General features: G+C 42.8%; 1 protein-coding gene across 1 annotated transcript in view; it reads right to left on the bottom strand.

Moving 5' to 3' along the window:
• Elp4 (elongator acetyltransferase complex subunit 4) overlaps positions 1 to 17,268 on the bottom strand; it is a 100,186-nt gene that overhangs the window by 77,603 nt on the left and 5,315 nt on the right. The window contains 1 exon segment of the mRNA XM_038331411.2: positions 15,749 to 15,784. Within this exon segment, the coding sequence (XP_038187339.2) occupies positions 15,749 to 15,784 (36 nt within the window).

The raw sequence follows: 17,268 nt of genomic DNA, 5'->3' as shown, positions 1-17,268 counted from the left end.
ATGAAGAATAATCTCCTTCATGAGAAAATGGTTTATAAAACTCACAACAGGGGCTGGAAAAAGCTCAGAGGACAGAGTGCCTGCCACACACACACAGGAAGACCTGAATTGGGATTCTCAGGACCCACATAAAAGCCAGGTGGGAAGCTATGCATCTGTAACCCAAGTCCTGGGGGTGTGGGTGTGGGACAGAGATTGTCAGGTTCCTTGGCAGTCTTAAGCTTCAAGTTCAGTGAGGTGATCCTGTTTCAAAATAAAATGTGGAGAATAGCTGGAGAGAAGGCTCAGAGATTAAAATCACTTCCAAAGGAGCTAGGTGTGATTCCCAACAGCCACAGCCACATGGAAATCCATGTCCAGGGGATCTTACACCATTTTCTGGCCTCCTCAGGCACTGCATGCACATGGTATACCACAGACATACAGGCAGGCAAAATACCCATACACATGAATCAAATATACATAGTCTTAGTTTGGGTTTCTAATGTTAGAAAGAGACACCATGACCACGAAACTCTTATAAAAGAAAACATTTCACTGGAACTGGCCTACAGTTTCAGAGATTTAGTCCATTATCATCATGGCAGGAAACATGGTAGCATCCAAGCAGGTATGGGACTGGAGAAGCAGGTGAGTGTTACGCATCTTGATTTGCAGACAGCAGAAGGAGACTGCCATACTGGGTGTAGCTTGAACATATGATATTTCAAAGCCTGCCCCCAGAGTTACACACCTCCTCCAATAAGCCCACACCTCCTAAAAGTACCACTCCCTATAGACCAAGCATATAAACACATGAATCTACAGGTGCCATTCCTATTCACACCACCACATACACTAAAAAATTAAATAGAACCTAATCAAGACAGACACCTGAAATAGGCCTCTGCATTTCCCAGGTATGTGCCTACACAATGCACATTTGCACTTATATGCACATGTGTATATAACTATAAAAGTAAGCACACTGGCTGCTCTTCCTGCAGGGGTTATTCTCCCCGGATACCGCCTCTCTCTCCCTGTCCCTTCCCAGCTTGCACCCAGAATCCTCCCCCCCTCCCCCTTCCTCATCCTCCCGTCTTTGGGGCCACAAAATCCCACAGCTCAGCCTGTTTGGGCTCTGGGGACCTGGAATTGAGTGCACCCAGGCCGGTGGGAGGTCCCCTCCTTCATTTGACTGCCCGGAGCAAGGTAGGCCTTTGTCTGAGAGCTGCTTGGCCTGCAAGGGGACCTGAAAGTCTGCAGGAGGATCCATCGTTCTTTGGGGTGAGTGAGGAGTGAGTGCCCGAACCGCGGCAGCTGCCCGGTGAGGGACCACCGACTCTCCACAACTCCCCCTGCCACCAGCACACTTCCTGCTCTTCCTGCAGGGGTTATTCTCCCCGGATACTGCCTCTCTCTTCCTGTCCCTTCCCAGCTCGCACCCAGAATCCTCCCCCCCTCCCCCTGCCTCATCCTCCCGTCTTTGGGGCCACAAAATCCCACAGCTCAGCCTGTTTGGGCTCTGGGGACCTGGAATTGAGTGCACCCAGGCCGGTGGGAGGTCCCCTCCTTCATTTGACTGCCCGGAGCAAGGTAGGCCTTTGTCTGAGAGTTGCTTGGCCTGCAAGGGGACCTGAAAGTCTGCAGGAGGATCCATCGTTCTTTGGGGTGAGTGAGGAGTGAGTGCCCGAACCGCGGCAGCTGCCCGGTGAGGGACCACCGACTCTCCACAACTCCCCCTGCCACCAGCACACTTCCTGCTCTTCCTGCAGGGGTTATTCTCCCCGGATACTGCCTCTCTCTTCCTGTCCCTTCCCAGCTGGCACCCAGAATCCTCCCCCCTCCCCCTGCCTCATCCTCCCGTCTTTGGGGCCACAAAATCCCACAGCTCAGCCTGTTTGGGCTCTGGGGACCTGGAATTGAGTGCACCCAGGCCGGTGGGAGGTCCCCTCCTTCATTTGACTGCCCGGAGCAAGGTAGGCCTTTGTCTGAGAGCTGCTTGGCCTGCAAGGGGACCTGAAAGTCTGCAGGAGGATCCATCGTTCTTTGGGGTGAGTGAGGAGTGAGTGCCCGAACCGCGGCAGCTGCCCGGTGAGGGACCACCGACTCTCCACAACTCCCCCTGCCACCAGCACACTTCCTGCTCTTCCTGCAGGGGTTATTCTCCCCGGATACTGCCTCTCTCTTCCTGTCCCTTCCCAGCTGGCACCCAGAATCCTCCCCCCCCTCCCCCTGCCTCATCCTCCCGTCTTTGGGGCCACAAAATCCCACAGCTCAGCCTGTTTGGGCTCTGGGGACCTGGAATTGAGTGCACCCAGGCCGGTGGGAGGTCCCCTCCTTCATTTGACTGCCCGGAGCAAGGTAGGCCTTTGTCTGAGAGCTGCTTGGCCTGCAAGGGGACCTGAAAATCTGCAGGAGGATCCATCGTTCTTTGGGGTGAGTGAGGAGTGAGTGCCCGAACCGCGGCAGCTGCCCTGAGAGGGACCACCGACTCTCCACAACCCCCCCTGCCACCAGCACACTTCCTGCTCTTCCTGCAGGGGTTATTCTCCCCGGATACTGCCTCTCTCTTCCTGTCCCTTCCCAGCTTGCACCCAGAATCCTCCCCCCCTCCCCCTTCCTCATCCTCCCGTCTTTGGGGCCACAAAATCCCACAGCTCAGCCTGTTTGGGCTCTGGGGACCTGGAATTGAGTGCACCCAGGCCGGTGGGAGGTCCCCTCCTTCATTTGACTGCCCGGAGCAAGGTAGGCCTTTGTCTGAGAGCTGCTTGGCCTGCAAGGGGACCTGAAAGTCTGCAGGAGGATCCATCGCTCTTTGGGGTGAGTGAGGAGTGAGTGCCCGAACCTCGGCAGCTGCCCTGTGAGGGACCACCGACTCTCCACAACTCCCCCTGCCACCAGCACACTTCCTGCTCTTCCTGCAGGGGTTATTCTCCCCGGATACCGCCTCTCTCTCCCTGTCCCTTCCCAGCTTGCACCCAGAATCCTCCCCCCCTCCCCCTTCCTCATCCTCCCGTCTTTGGGGCCACAAAATCCCACAGCTCAGCCTGTTTGGGCTCTGGGGACCTGGAATTGAGTGCTCCCAGGCCGGTGGGAGGTCCCCTCCTTCATTTGACTGCCCGGAGCAAGGTAGGCCTTTGTCTGAGAGCTGCTTGGCCTGCAAGGGGACCTCACAGTCTGCAGAAGGATCCATCATTCTTTGGGGTGAGTGAGGAGTGAGTGCCCGAACCGCGGCAGCTGCCCGGTGAGGGACCACCGACTCTCCACAACTCCCCCTGCCACCAGCACACTTCCTGCTCTTCCTGCAGGGGTTATTCTCCCCGGATACTGCCTCTCTCTCCCTGTCCCTTCCCAGCTTGCACCCAGAATCCTCCCCCCCTCCTCCTGCCTCATCCTCCCGTCCTTGTGGCCACAAAATCCCACAGCTCAGCCTGTTTGGGCTCTGGGGACCTGGAATTGAGTGCACCCAGGCCGGTGGGAGGTCCCCTCCTGCATTTGACTGCCCGGAGCAAGGTAGGCCTTTGTCTGAGAGCTGCTTGGCCTGCAAGGGGACCTGACAGTCTGCAGGAGGATCCATCATTCTTTGGGGAGGATCCATCATTCTTTGGGGACACCAAACACCTCCGCGCTCCTTTTGAAGGAAGAGATGGGCAGGCGCCAATGCAGGAGCTCCTCCAACAACATGAAAGGCAACATGACATCACCACAAGCCAGACATCCCGAAACAACAAGAATTGAACACCCTACCCCAGAAGATATAGAAGAAACCGACATTAAACAGTACTTTATAAAAATAATAGAGGACCTTAAACAGGAGGTAAAAAACTGCCATAAAGAAATGGAGATGACAAACAAAAAGGTAGACGAAATAAATAAATCTCTCAAAGATACCCAAGAAAAACAAGAAAAACAAGAAAAAGCAATCAAACAGGTAAGGGAAACAGTACTTGACCTGATAAATGAAATGGAGGTATTGAAGAAAACACAATCTGAGGGACGACTGGAAATGGAAACTCTGAGTAAACGAACAGAAACTTCAGAGACAAGTATTTCCAACCGAATACAAGAGATGGAAGAAAGAATCTCGGACTCTGAAGATACTATAGAAGAAATAAACTCACAGATTAAAGAACTAAACAAATCTAACAAATTCTTAACACAAAACATTCAGGAAATCTGGGACACCATGAAAAGACCAAACCTAAGAATAATTGGGGTAGAAGAAGGAGAAGAATTACAACTCAAAGGCCCAGAAAACATATTCAACAAAATTATAGAAGAAAACTTCCCCAACCTAAAGAAGGATGTTCCTATGAAGGTACAAGAAGCCTACAGAACACCAAATAGACTGGATCAAAAGAAAGCATCCCCACGCCATATAATAATCAAAACACAAAACATACAGAATAAAGAACAGATATTAAGGGCTGCAAAGGAAAAAGGTCAAGTAACATATAAAGGGAAACCTATCAGAATTACACCTGATTTCTCAATGGAAACCATGAAAGCCAGAAGAGCTTGGATAGATGTGCTACAGACACTTAGGGAACATGGATGCAAGCCTAGACTATTATACCCAGCAAAGCTTGCATTCACCATTGATGGAGAAAACAAGATATTCCAGGACAAAAACAGATTTAAACAATACGCAGCCACAAATCCAGCCTTGCAGAAAGTAATAGAAGGAAAATCACAAAGCAAGGAGTCCAACAACGCCGACAATAACTCAGGCATCTAGCGACCCTTCACCAGCACAACTAGAAGAAGGGAAACACACAAACTCTACTACTAAAAATGACTGAAGTTAACAACCACTGGTCATTAATATCACTTAATATCAATGGACTCAATTCACCTATAAAAAGGCACAGGCTAAGAGACTGGATACGAAAACAGAATCCAACATTTTGCTGTTTACAAGAAACACACCTCAACCACAAAGACAGGCACCTACTCAGAGTAAAGGGTTGGGAAAAGGTTTATCAAGCAAATGGCCCTAAGAAACAAGCGGGTGTGGCCATACTAATTTCCAACAAAGTTGACTTCAAACTAAAATCAATCAGAAGAGATGGAAAGGGACACTTTATACTCATAACAGGAAAAATCCTTCAGAATGAAGTCTCAATCCTGAATATCTATGCCCCTAATATAAAAGCTCCCACTTATGTAAAAGAAACACTTCTAGAACTCAAGGCAGCCATCAAACCACACACACTAATAGTTGGAGACTTCAACACTCCTCTCTCACCAATGGACAGGTCAATCAGACAGAAACCTAACAGAGAATTGAAAGACTTAATGGAGGTAATGAACCAAATGGACTTAACAGACATCTATAGAACATTCCACCCAAATAGGAAAGAATATACCTTCTTCTCTGCGGCTCATGGAACCTTTTCGAAAATTGACCATATACTTGGTAACAAAGCAAACTTCCACAGTTACAAAAAAATATTAGTAACCACCTGTGTCTTATCGGATCACCATGGATTAAAATTAGAATTCAACAACAATGCTACCCCCAGAAGGCCCACAAACTCATGGAAACTGAACAGTCAACTACTGACCCACACCTGGGTCAAGGAAGAAATAAAGAAAGAAATTAAAGTCTTTCTTGAATTTAATGAAAACAAAGACACAACATACTCAAACCTATGGGACACAATGAAAGCAGTGCTAAGAGGAAAGTTCATAGCACTAAGTGCCCACTTAAAGAAAACGGAGAAAGCACTCATTGGTGACTTAACAGCACACCTGAAAGCTCTGGAAAAAAAAGAAGCAGACTCACCTAGGAGAAGTAGAAGACTGGAAATAATCAAACTGAGGGCAGAAATCAACAAAATAGAAACACAGAAAACAATCCAAAGAATCAATGAAACAAGAAGCTGGTTCTTGGAGAAAATCAACAAGATTGACAAACCCTTAGCCAATCTAATCAAACGGCAGAGGGAGAACACGCAAATTAACAAGATCAGAAATGAAAAGGGGGACATAACCACAGACACAGAGGAAATTCAGAAAATCATTAGATCTTACTACAAAAGCCTGTATGCCACAAAATTGGAAAATGTAAAAGAAATGGACAGTTTTTTAGATAAATACCATATACCAAAGTTAAACCAGGACCAGGTAAATGCTCTAAATCGTCCTGTTAGTCGCGAAGAATTAGAAACTGTTATCAGAAACCTCCCTACCAAAAAGAGCCCAGGACCAGATGGTTTCAATGCGGAATTCTACCAGAACTTCCAAGAAGACCTAATACCTATACTCCTTAAGGTATTTCATAATATAGAAACACAAGAGTCACTGCCAAATTCCTTCTATGAAGCTACAGTTACCCTGATACCTAAACCACACAAAGACTCAACCAAGAAAGAGAATTACAGGCCAATCTCACTCATGAACATGGACGCAAAAATTCTCAATAAAATACTGGCAAACCGAATCCAAGAACACATTAGAAAAATTATCCATTACGATCAAGTAGGCTTCATCCCAGAGATGCAGGGCTGGTTCAACATACGAAAATCTATTAATGTAATCCATCATATAAACAAACTGAAGGAAAAAAACCATATGGTCATCTCATTAGATGCTGAAAAAGCATTTGACAAAATTCAGCACCCTTTTATGATAAAGGTCTTGGAGAGATTAGGGATACAAGGGTCATTCCTAAATATAATAAAAGCTATTTACAGCAAGCCGACAGCTAACATCAAATTAAACGGAGAGAAACTCAAGGCTATCCCACTAAATTCAGGAACACGACAAGGCTGTCCACTCTCTCCTTATCTCTTCAATATAGTGCTTGAAGTTCTAGCAATAGCAATAAGACAACATAAGGGAATCAAGGGGATCCAATTTGGAAAGGAAGAAGTTAAACTTTCATTATTTGCAGATGATATGATAGTATACATAAGCGACCCCAAAAACTCCACCAAAGAACTCCTACAGCTGATAAACTCCTTCAGTAACGTGGCAGGATACAAGATCAACTCCAAAAAATCAGTCGCCCTCCTATACACAAAGGATAAGGAAGCAGAGAGGGAAATCAGAGAAGTATCACCTTTCACAATAGCCACAAATAGCATAAGATATCTGGGAGTATCGCTAACCAAGGAAGTGAAGGATTTATATGACAAGAACTTTAAGTCTTTGAAGAAAGAAATTGAAGAGGATACCAGAAAATGGAAGGATCTCCCCTGCTCGTGGATTGGGAGGATCAACATAGTAAAAATGGCAATTCTACCAAAAGCAATCTATAGATTCAATGCAATCCCAATCAAGGTCCCATTAAAATTCTTCACAGAGATTGAGAAGACAATAATCAACTTTATATGGAAAAACAAGAAACCCAGGATAGCCAAAAAAATCTTATACAATAAAGGTACTTCTGGAGGCATTACCATCCCTGACTTCAAACTCTATTACAGAGCTACAGTATTGAAAACGGCTTGGTATTGGCATAAGAACAGAGAAGTTGACCAATGGAATCGTATAGAAGACCCGGATCTTAAACCACAAACCTATGAACACCTGATTTTTGATAAAGGAGCCAAAAGTACACAATGGAAAAAAGAGGGCATCTTCAACAAATGGTGCTGGCATAACTGGATGTCAACCTGTAGAAGAATGAAAGTAGATCCATATCTATCACCATGCACAAAACTCAAGTCCAAATGGATTAAAGACCTCAATATTAATTTGAACACATTGAGATTGATAGAGGAGAAAGTGGGAAGTACTCTACAACAAATGGGCACAGGGAACCGTTTCCTATGCATAACCCCAGCTGCACAGACTTTAAGGGCAACATTGAATAAATGGGACCTCCTGAACTTGAGCAGCTTCTGTAAAGCAAAGGACATTGTCACTAAGACACAAAGGCAGCCTACTGACTGGGAAAAGATCTTCACCAACCCTGCAACTGACAAAGGTCTGATCTCTAAAATATATAAGGAACTCAAGAGACTAGATGGTAAAATGCCAATTAACCCAATTAAAAAATGGGGCGATGAACTGAACAGAGAATTCTCAACAGAAGAAGTTCGAATGGCCAAAAGACACTTAAGGTCATGCTCAACCTCCCTAGCTATCAGGGAAATGCAAATCAAAACAACTTTGAGATATCATCTCACACCTGTCAGATTGGCTAAAATCCAAAACACCAATAATAACCTTTGCTGGAGAGGTTGTGGGGTAAGGGGCACACTCATCCATTGCTGGTGGGAATGCAAACTTGTGCAACCACTTTGGAAAGCAGTGTGGCGGTTTCTCAGGAAATTCGGGATCAACCTACCCCAGGACCCAGCAATTCCACTATTGGGAATCTACCCAAGAGATGCCCAATCATACAACAAAAGCATATGCTCATCTATGTTCATAGCAGCATTATTTGTAATAGCCAGATCCTGGAGACAGCCTAGATGCCCTTCAGTGGAAGAATGGATGAAGAAACTGTGGAATATATACATGCTAGAATACTACTCAGCGGTAAAAAACAATGACATCTTGAATTTTGCAGGCAAATGGATGGAAATAGAAAACACTATTCTGAGTGAGGTAACCCAGACCCATAAAGATGAACATGGGATGTACTCACTCATATTCGGTTTCTAGCCATGATTATAGGACATCGAGCCTATAAGTTTGGGATCCTTGAGAAGATAATAAGAAGGTGAACTCCCAAAAAAGATATAGTAATCCTCCTGGATATTGGAAGTAGACACGATCGCCAGGCAAAATTGGGAACTTGAGGGTTGGGCAAGACTGGGCCAAGGGAAGATGGGGAGAGAAAAGTGTGAAGGGGAGAGCGGGGGGAGCTCGGAGGAATGGGGTGCTTGGGATATAGGAAGGGTGGATATGAGAGCAGTGAAGCATATATCTGAATTTAAGGAGCTACCTGAGGGTTGTCAAGAGACTTGACCCTAGAGGGGTTCCCAGGTTTCCAGGGAGACGCCCCCAGTTAGTTCCTTGGGCAGCTGAGGAGAGGGAGCCTGAAAAGGCCAGTTCCTATAGCCATACTGATGAATTTCTTGCATATCACCATAGAACCTCCACCTGACGATAGATGAAGAAAATGACAGAGCCCCACCTTGGAGCACCGGACTGAGCTCCCAAGGTCCTGATGAGGAGCAGAAGGAGAGAGAACATGAGAAAGAAAGTCAGGACCGTGAGGGAACCTCCAGCTGGCGACAGATGGGGAAGGTGACTGAGCCCCACATTGGAGCACTGGACTGAGCTCCCAAGGTCCCGATGAGGAGCAGAAGGAGCGAGAACATGAGGGAGAAAGTCAGGAACGAGAGGGGTGCGTTCACTCATGGAGATGGTGGGACAGAACTAATGGGAGATCACCAACTCCAGTTGGAATGGGACTGATGGATCATGCGACCAAACCCGTCTCTCTGAGTGTGGCCAACAGCGGGGGCTGACTGAGAAGCAAAGGACAATGGCTCTGGGCTCTGATTCTTCTTCATGGACGGGCTCTGTGGGAGCCTTCTCAGCTTGGTCGATCACCTTCCTGGACCTGGGGGGAGTTGGGAGGACCTTGGTCTTAGCATAGAGTGGGGAACCCTGATGGCTCCTTGGCCTTGAGAGGGAGGGAGGGGAGGTATGGGTGGAGGGGAGGGGAGGGAAGGGGGAGAAGGAGGGGAGAGAAAGGGGAGAAGGAGGGGAGGGAGGGGGGAGGAGGAGGGAAGGAGATGGAAATTTTTAAATATAAAAAAAAATAAACCATAAAAAAAAAAAAAAAAAAAAAAAACCTCAAACCAACTGGAGGTTGAGGCTGCTTCCTGCTAATCTGCTCGGGACAGTCTCTCCAGTGGCTGATAAAGACTCCATTAATAAAGACTCCAATCAACTTAAAAAAAAAAAAATAAAAAATAAAAAAAAAAAAGTAAGCACACTGCACGCAGAAACATTTTTGTTGTTGTTGATACAGGGTTTTACTATGTAGTTCTAACTAGTCTGGAATTTGCTATATAGACCAGGCTGGCCCCAAACTCAGAGATCCACCTGCCTCTGCTTCCAGAGTGCTGGGATTCAAGGTTTATACTACTATGCCTGGCGAGATTTTAGCATTTTAACCAGAAATATTCTACTATAATAAATACTGATGATATAAAATAAGAATTTTTACCATGCTGTAACTTGTGTCTTCACTGTACACCCAGTAAGATCCTTCACCTTTAGAATTTTGAAGCTTCATTTCAGAAAACCCACATATATAGGTGTTTCATCATTCTAAAAAAGGAATATAACTCCTATCCCACTGTTTATATCTGTTAAACAAGGCATCTGAGAAAGTTATACAGGACAATTGCCTAGGTCAGCATGGTGGTCCTTTAGAACTTGGACAATATTAATCCAGGCTCTTCTATCTTTTAAGTTTCCACCTAGAAATCAGTTGCTACTCTTTCCTAAACTATTATCTTTGCCTTTACATCTGACTTGTGTTTTTTTTTCTTGCAACTTTTAGCCTCTCTTGTTTTGTATATTCAGTGTTTTGTTTTTTTTTTTTTTAACAATAATATGCCATGAAGAGTTTCTTTTCTGCTCCTATTTATTTGGTGTTCTGTGTGCTTCTTGTATCTGTGTAGGTATATCTTTTCTGAATTTGGAGTTTTCTTCTATGATCCTATAAAGACCTTGTTTTTGCTAAGGACTTGGGATGTTTCATCTTCTATGCCTATAATTCAAAGATTTGGTGTCCCCAAGTTCCTGCATGTTCCTTTCATGTTTTTTTAAACTTCATATTCTTTGTGCTGTCCAGTTCCTCTACTTTAAGTACTGATCATTGACCCAACACTCACAAAACAATATAGGCTGTTGCTCTTGCTCTTAGATGCCTCCTAGAATATAGGCTATTGTCCATGCTCTTAGATGCTTCCTAGAATACAGGCTATTGCTTTTGTTCTTGGATGCCTCCTAGAAGTTGTCTTATTGCTGAAGATGCATACAGTTCGTACATAGGACTTGAAGGAGCTATGCTGTGGGAAGGTTTACAGCTAGTAACTACCTGCCTTCTGGGGCGTGGCCTCATAGACTATTTACCTGGATGCGGAAGCATGTCCGGCCCCTTCTCTCATCCCTCAGGTTCCTGCTTGGCTAGTTCAGATTGTTATGGATCTTATCTCCATATGACTTTCAAGCAGAGAGGTTTTGTAAGTTTTCCCCCTAAATAAATGTCTATCTCTCAGTTCTGTGCAGGCGTGAAATTTCTTTTAAGCGCCCGATATCTTTACCATTACTTGGAGCTCCACATTGGGTGCCATTTGTTGTAGGGGTTTCTGTTCTGCCCAGTTCCATGAGTCATTAGGTACCAAGGAAATCACACAGAGGTCTACATAAGTTATAAACTAATTGTCCCATTATCTCAGGCTTCTTATTAACTCTTATAACTTATATTAGCTCATTATTTTAGTATATGTTAGCCACATGGCTCGGTACCTTTTTCAACAAGGCAGTCACATCTTGCTTCTCCTGTGTCTGGGCCAGGACTGCTGTTCTCCTTGACCCGCCTCTATTTCCTGTCTGAATGTCCCACCTATACTTCACGCCTGGCTACTGGCCAATCAGCATTTATTTAAAGTATAAATGACAAAATACAGATCATGGTCCCACACTAAAGCTGGACCTGACCAGGAAGCCTTCTCCTCCCTGAAGATTGGGTCTCCTAATATCTCCTAATAACCAACCCACCAAAGGAGAAAAGCAACCAAGGATCCTATCAAGCTAATCAGTCTACAAAACACAACATGATCAACCAGCCCAGCAAGATGTCCCCAAGGGTACAATAGTGACATTTACATCCTGGGGGTAACCAACATCTGTCTAGTTAAACCTAAGGCATGCTCAATAGGAGGGAACTCGTTACAGGTTCTATAAATTTAGACAACTGCCATGGACTGTGAGATCATGGATCCTAAAGGAGAACCCAATACTGTCACTTTCCTAAACCACTATCATTTCTAACTTCATTTGAAATATATATTTAAACTTTCATTTATTTTATGTATGTGTTTAGCCTAGATATATGTCAGTATATGTATCATATGAATAGTTAACAGATGTCTGTGAACTGAAAATCAAACCTGGGTACTCTAAAGAAACATCAGTGTTCTTAAACACCAAGCCATTCCTCTCGTCCCTAAGTACTTATTTTTATACCTAGAGATAAGCACATCTCCTATTCCTAATCAAAGAGGCTTCTTTTTGGAGCCAAAGTGACTATTACACAAATTCACAATTGGTCAAATGTAGAGAACAGCTGACCATGGGGCACCCAACCCCAACTAAAACATTTACAATACAACTCTTATACCTAAGACTCAGAGAACATTGTGGAAGATAGGGTGGAAAGCATGCAAGAGCCAAAGGACCAGGATCTGCTGCAACCATGAAATATAGTGTCTTCTTTGTATGACAGAGAAGCAGTCCACACGAAGTTTCAACAACATAGTTTCCTAAATAAGACCAGCACAATAACAATGCCACTTGACATACCAATGTGGATGAGGAAAAATTCCCCACCCCTAGACGAAGGGTTACAGGCAAGTAATAGCTGCTGAGAGATAGATATTCAGTCTTCTCTAGGGATAAGCCCCTTGTTAGGCGATCCATTCCCAAATGATCAACTATAAACACACACATACATACACACACATGAACAACACTAAACACACTCAGTAGGTTTATATGTGTGTGTGTGTGTACACGTGCACACATATAGATATATGTATATATATATAGATATATAACAATAAGAATAAAGAAAAGTTTATAAATTTGAGAAAGTAGTCATAGGAAGAATTGGTGGTGATGAGGGAGAAATGATTCTGAGGTAAATAAAAATATTTATGTATAAAATTCTCAATAAAAAATTAAAAGGTAAAAACTTCTTAGTCAAAAAAAAAAAAACCAAATTCATGTACCTAGATTCACAGCAAAATTCTAATCATGGGATTTTCACTATCTATGTGAAACTGAAAGTTATTTCACCCCTCAAATCTAATTTCATTTATTATAGAGATAATAAATCTTTAATAGTTCATAAGGTGATCATATTAAGTAAAGAACATACATAAAGTACTTTATTTACATAATACATGACCTCCCAAAAGAATCAAATGATGACAACTGTCCAACTATTATCAGTATTTTTCAGTAATTAAGCAGAGCTAGGTAATGAGATGTTCTAGATAACTTCAAGTTTTCTAGGGACTTGGCTTCACTAGATAAGTGTTTTATATATATGCTAAAAATTAAAGAATTAATTTCTAGAGCGTTTGAAGTTGCTTACTTCTCATTTACCCAGGTAATATTATATCCTTCTGGAGTCTTTGATAGAGTTGAAGAATGGATACATAGTTATAGTTTTCCATTGTTATGATAAAAGATAAAATAGATATAAATATTATAACTGTAATTATTGTTTGTTTAAACAGAAAAAGGGGAAATGGTGAGGAGGGTCATCTGTCTATGTGTTATTTTCATTCATTAATAAAGAAACTGCCTTGGTCTTTTGATAGGCCAGCCCTTAGGTGGGTGGAGTAGACAGAACAGAATTCTGGGAGGAAGAAAGCAGCGTCAGGCAGACACCATGAATCTCTGGCTGGAGACGGACGTAGGTTAGGATCTTTCCCAGTAAGCCACAGTCTTGTGGTTCTACAGATTAGTAAAAATGGGTCAATCAAGATGTGAGAATTAGCCAATAAGAGGCTGGAACTAATGGGCCAGGCAGTGTTTAAATGAATAGTTTCCGTGTAATTATTTTGGGCATAAGGTAGCCAGGCGGCCGGGAGCCAGGTGGCAGGAACGCAGCCCACCGCTCCTTTTACAGTATTGGTGCCTGGTACAAATAAATGTCTAGATCATTACAGTTTATAACTCACCTTGATGATGATAGGTCTTACTAAATGTGAAACCTTTTATCAGTTTTGGGCAATGAAAGAGAATTGCCACTCTGGGTGGTTATCAAGAGACAATGGGAGAACAAGAGTCATTCAGGACTCTCACAGCCAGTTCACCAAATGACTGCCAGTTAGCTTAGGGAAAATTTGAGGTGCTAAAATAGATACTTTCAGGTATTTTAGTGGGGTCATATAAAAACCCAATCAGGGTAGGCCAGCTGATTCAAGAATAAACTAGAAACAGCAGCTATATTGCAAGTAAACAGAATAGATATTACACGGCACTTTCATTACGTGAATGATGAGGTTTACTTAAATTTGAAGCTCCTATGATTCATGCTCAAACAGGCCATATATTGTCTATTTAATAAGAACTCTAATCACCTCAAATATGAACAAAAATGCAGCCGACTTTGCCCCCTTTCACTCAAAAAGACAATAATAAATTCTGTGAAATGTATTACACGTCTATTCACTCATACATAATACTCATATCAATTCTTCCATTTCTCAAATTAATCACTACAACTCCACTTTTAAAACTGAGTTGTTGGTTTCTTTTTTTGCAAAAAATGCAAAGTACATTTCTAATAAATTAAATTAAAATTAAAGTGGTACACAGTGAGGAGCAACTATTTGTAATTGTTAGGCAACACATTTTCAAATATGTCTGCCCATCTCAATTTTGAATTAAAAAGTATACTTAGTACATACTATGTTCTCACTCATAAGTGGATACTAGCTATAAGCAAAGAATATTGAACCTCCAGTTCATGATCCTAGAGAAGCTAAGTAACAAGGTGAACTCTAAGAAAAACATATATAGATCTACCTAGAAAGGCGAAATAGACAAGATCATCTGACAAAATTGGGAGCATGGGGGTGGGAAGAGAAGGGAGGATGGAAGGGGAAGAGGAGGTGAGAAGGGGAGGGGTGAGGAGAACTTGAGGGAATGGGATATTTGAGAAGGAAAAAGGACAGAGATGAGAGCAAGGAAAGAGACATCTTGATTGAGGGAGACATTACAGGGTTAGCAAGAAACCTGGCCCTAGAGAAATTCTAGGAATTCACGAGGATGACCCCAGCTAAGACCCCAAGCAATAGAGGAGAGGGGGCCCGAATTTGACTTGTCCTATATATCTTAAATGAATATCTTAAATATCAACATAGAACCTTCATCCAGCAACTAATGGAAACAGAAGCAGAGACCCGCATCGGAATATTGGACTGAGCTTCCAAAGTCTAGTTCAAGAGTGGGAGGAATGAGATTATGAGCAAAGAGGTCATGACCATGATGGGTACACCCACTGAAACAGTCTACCTGAGCTAATGGGAGCTTACCAACTCAAGCCAGACTGAAAAGGAACAAGCATAAGACCAAACTAGTCCCTCTCAATGTGGTTGACAGTTGCATGGCTGTGGCAGACTGAGGGGCCACGGGCAGTGGCATCAGGATTTATTCCTATTGCTTGTGCTGGCTTTTTGGAAACCTATTCTCTTTGGATGGATATCTTGCTCAGCGTAGATACAGCAGGGAGGGACTTGGACCTTCCTCAGAGCAAAGTGCTTTACCCTCTCTGAGGAGTGGATAGGGGTAAGGAGGTAGGGTATGTTGAGGGAAAGGGATGAGGGGAGAGAGTTGGAAATTGGATTGGTAGGTATAATGAAAAAAAATTGTCTTCTAAAAAAAGAAATAACGTGAACAGAAAAAAAAGTGTATTTAGACAAGTTCTAACTGACCTTACATCTGTGGAGAACTCATCATTTAAATACCCAGTTTCAGAAGAGAAACTCCTAACACCATCACATACAAAACAGAGCTGGCAGAAGTATCACAGCATGTATTTTATACTAACCAATCAGAAGAACTGTTCCGACAGCTAAGCCTCCACCTGGAAATGACACATAAGAACAACATTAGTCACTAACTTTCTAGGTTCTTCTTTAGCACAAAATTTAGACTTCAACAAGAACAGATACCTCAATGATATCAAATAATATTAACAATAATAATACTTCAATAATAATAGACACTGCCTTTGTGAAGAATATTTGAACTATCTTTGCAATACTTCTCTTAATGTTACTATGATACCCGTTTATATTCAAGATGTTAGCTTTATTCAAATATTTAAAATATTTAGAAGAACTCATTCTAATATTAGTGAAAATGGCCAGGTGCTTGTGGCTCATGCCTTTAATCCCAGCACTTGGGAGGCAGAGGCAGGTGGATCTCTGTGAGTTCAAGGCCAACCTGGTCTACAAGAGCTAGTTCCAGGACAAGCTCCAAAGCTACAGAGAAACCCTGTCTCAAAAAAAGAAAAGAAAACAAAACAAACAAATAAAAAAACCACCAACAACAAAAAGCATACTTGTGTTAAAGAGTCTGAAATCTATTAACATGGTCCCAGAATTGAAAAACTAGTATATACTAATTTAGGGTGATATCTGAAATAATTTGAAGACAATTTGTAAAAAAAACTTTGATTTCAAAATCATTGGTGACTCTTTTAAAGTTAGTACATTACATATGTTCATATGCATGTGGGTGCATCTCTCTCTCCTGTGTGTGTGTGTGTGTGTGTGTGTGTGTGTGTGTATGCATGTTGGGAGGTTAATGTAGCCTCTGATGGCTTCATTTAACTGTAGCTAAGAATGAGGCTTCAATTCCTGACCCTTTCATTTCCACCTCTGACGCACTGGGATTTTTCAGCATTTTAGCTGGATTCATCAGAAAACTGAACACATAATTTAATTATACATCAAGACAACTTCCCACTCTGTAACATTTAAATATAGACCACACTAACGAGGACAGTTTCAAGATTAACAGAGTGAAATGTACATTAAGGTAGCACTCATAAAAAAAAAAATCCAAGTATTGTCTGCTTTTAGATTATTAGACGAAATGTTTAAGTTGTCCTACATAAAGGCCACGGCTAATTTCTACATTTATTTTTAACTTTACATCCTTCCTTCCTTTATGTAGAAAAAACAAACATCTAATATCTTAATGGTCATTCTCTTTATGTTTAAGAAGATAAAATCGCCAGGTGCTGATGGTGCATGCCTTTAATCCTAGCACTCAGAAGGAAGAGGTAGGTGGATCCCTGTGAGGACAGCCTGGTCTACAGAGTGAGTTCCAGGACAACCAGGGATATACAGAAAAACCCTATCTTGAAAAACAGAAAACAAAACAAAACAAAAAGATAAAATCACACTCTAGTGTTCCAGTCAGAGTTGTTACTATAAAAGTTGGCTGATTCTCCTGGTCTATGTCACTAATCTACATAACTACTGTATCTAACTTCCAATGCAATAAGCAAAGGGTTTTAAAGTTTGATATAGGATCTCACTTTTTAGCCTTGGCTGGACT

The sequence above is a fragment of the Arvicola amphibius genome, chromosome 5 (genome assembly GCF_903992535.2).
Source record: "Arvicola amphibius chromosome 5, mArvAmp1.2, whole genome shotgun sequence".
NCBI lineage: Eukaryota > Metazoa > Chordata > Mammalia > Rodentia > Cricetidae > Arvicola > Arvicola amphibius.
The sequence above is the reverse complement of the archived record's forward strand: the minus strand, read 5'-3'. Positions and strand labels throughout refer to the sequence as shown.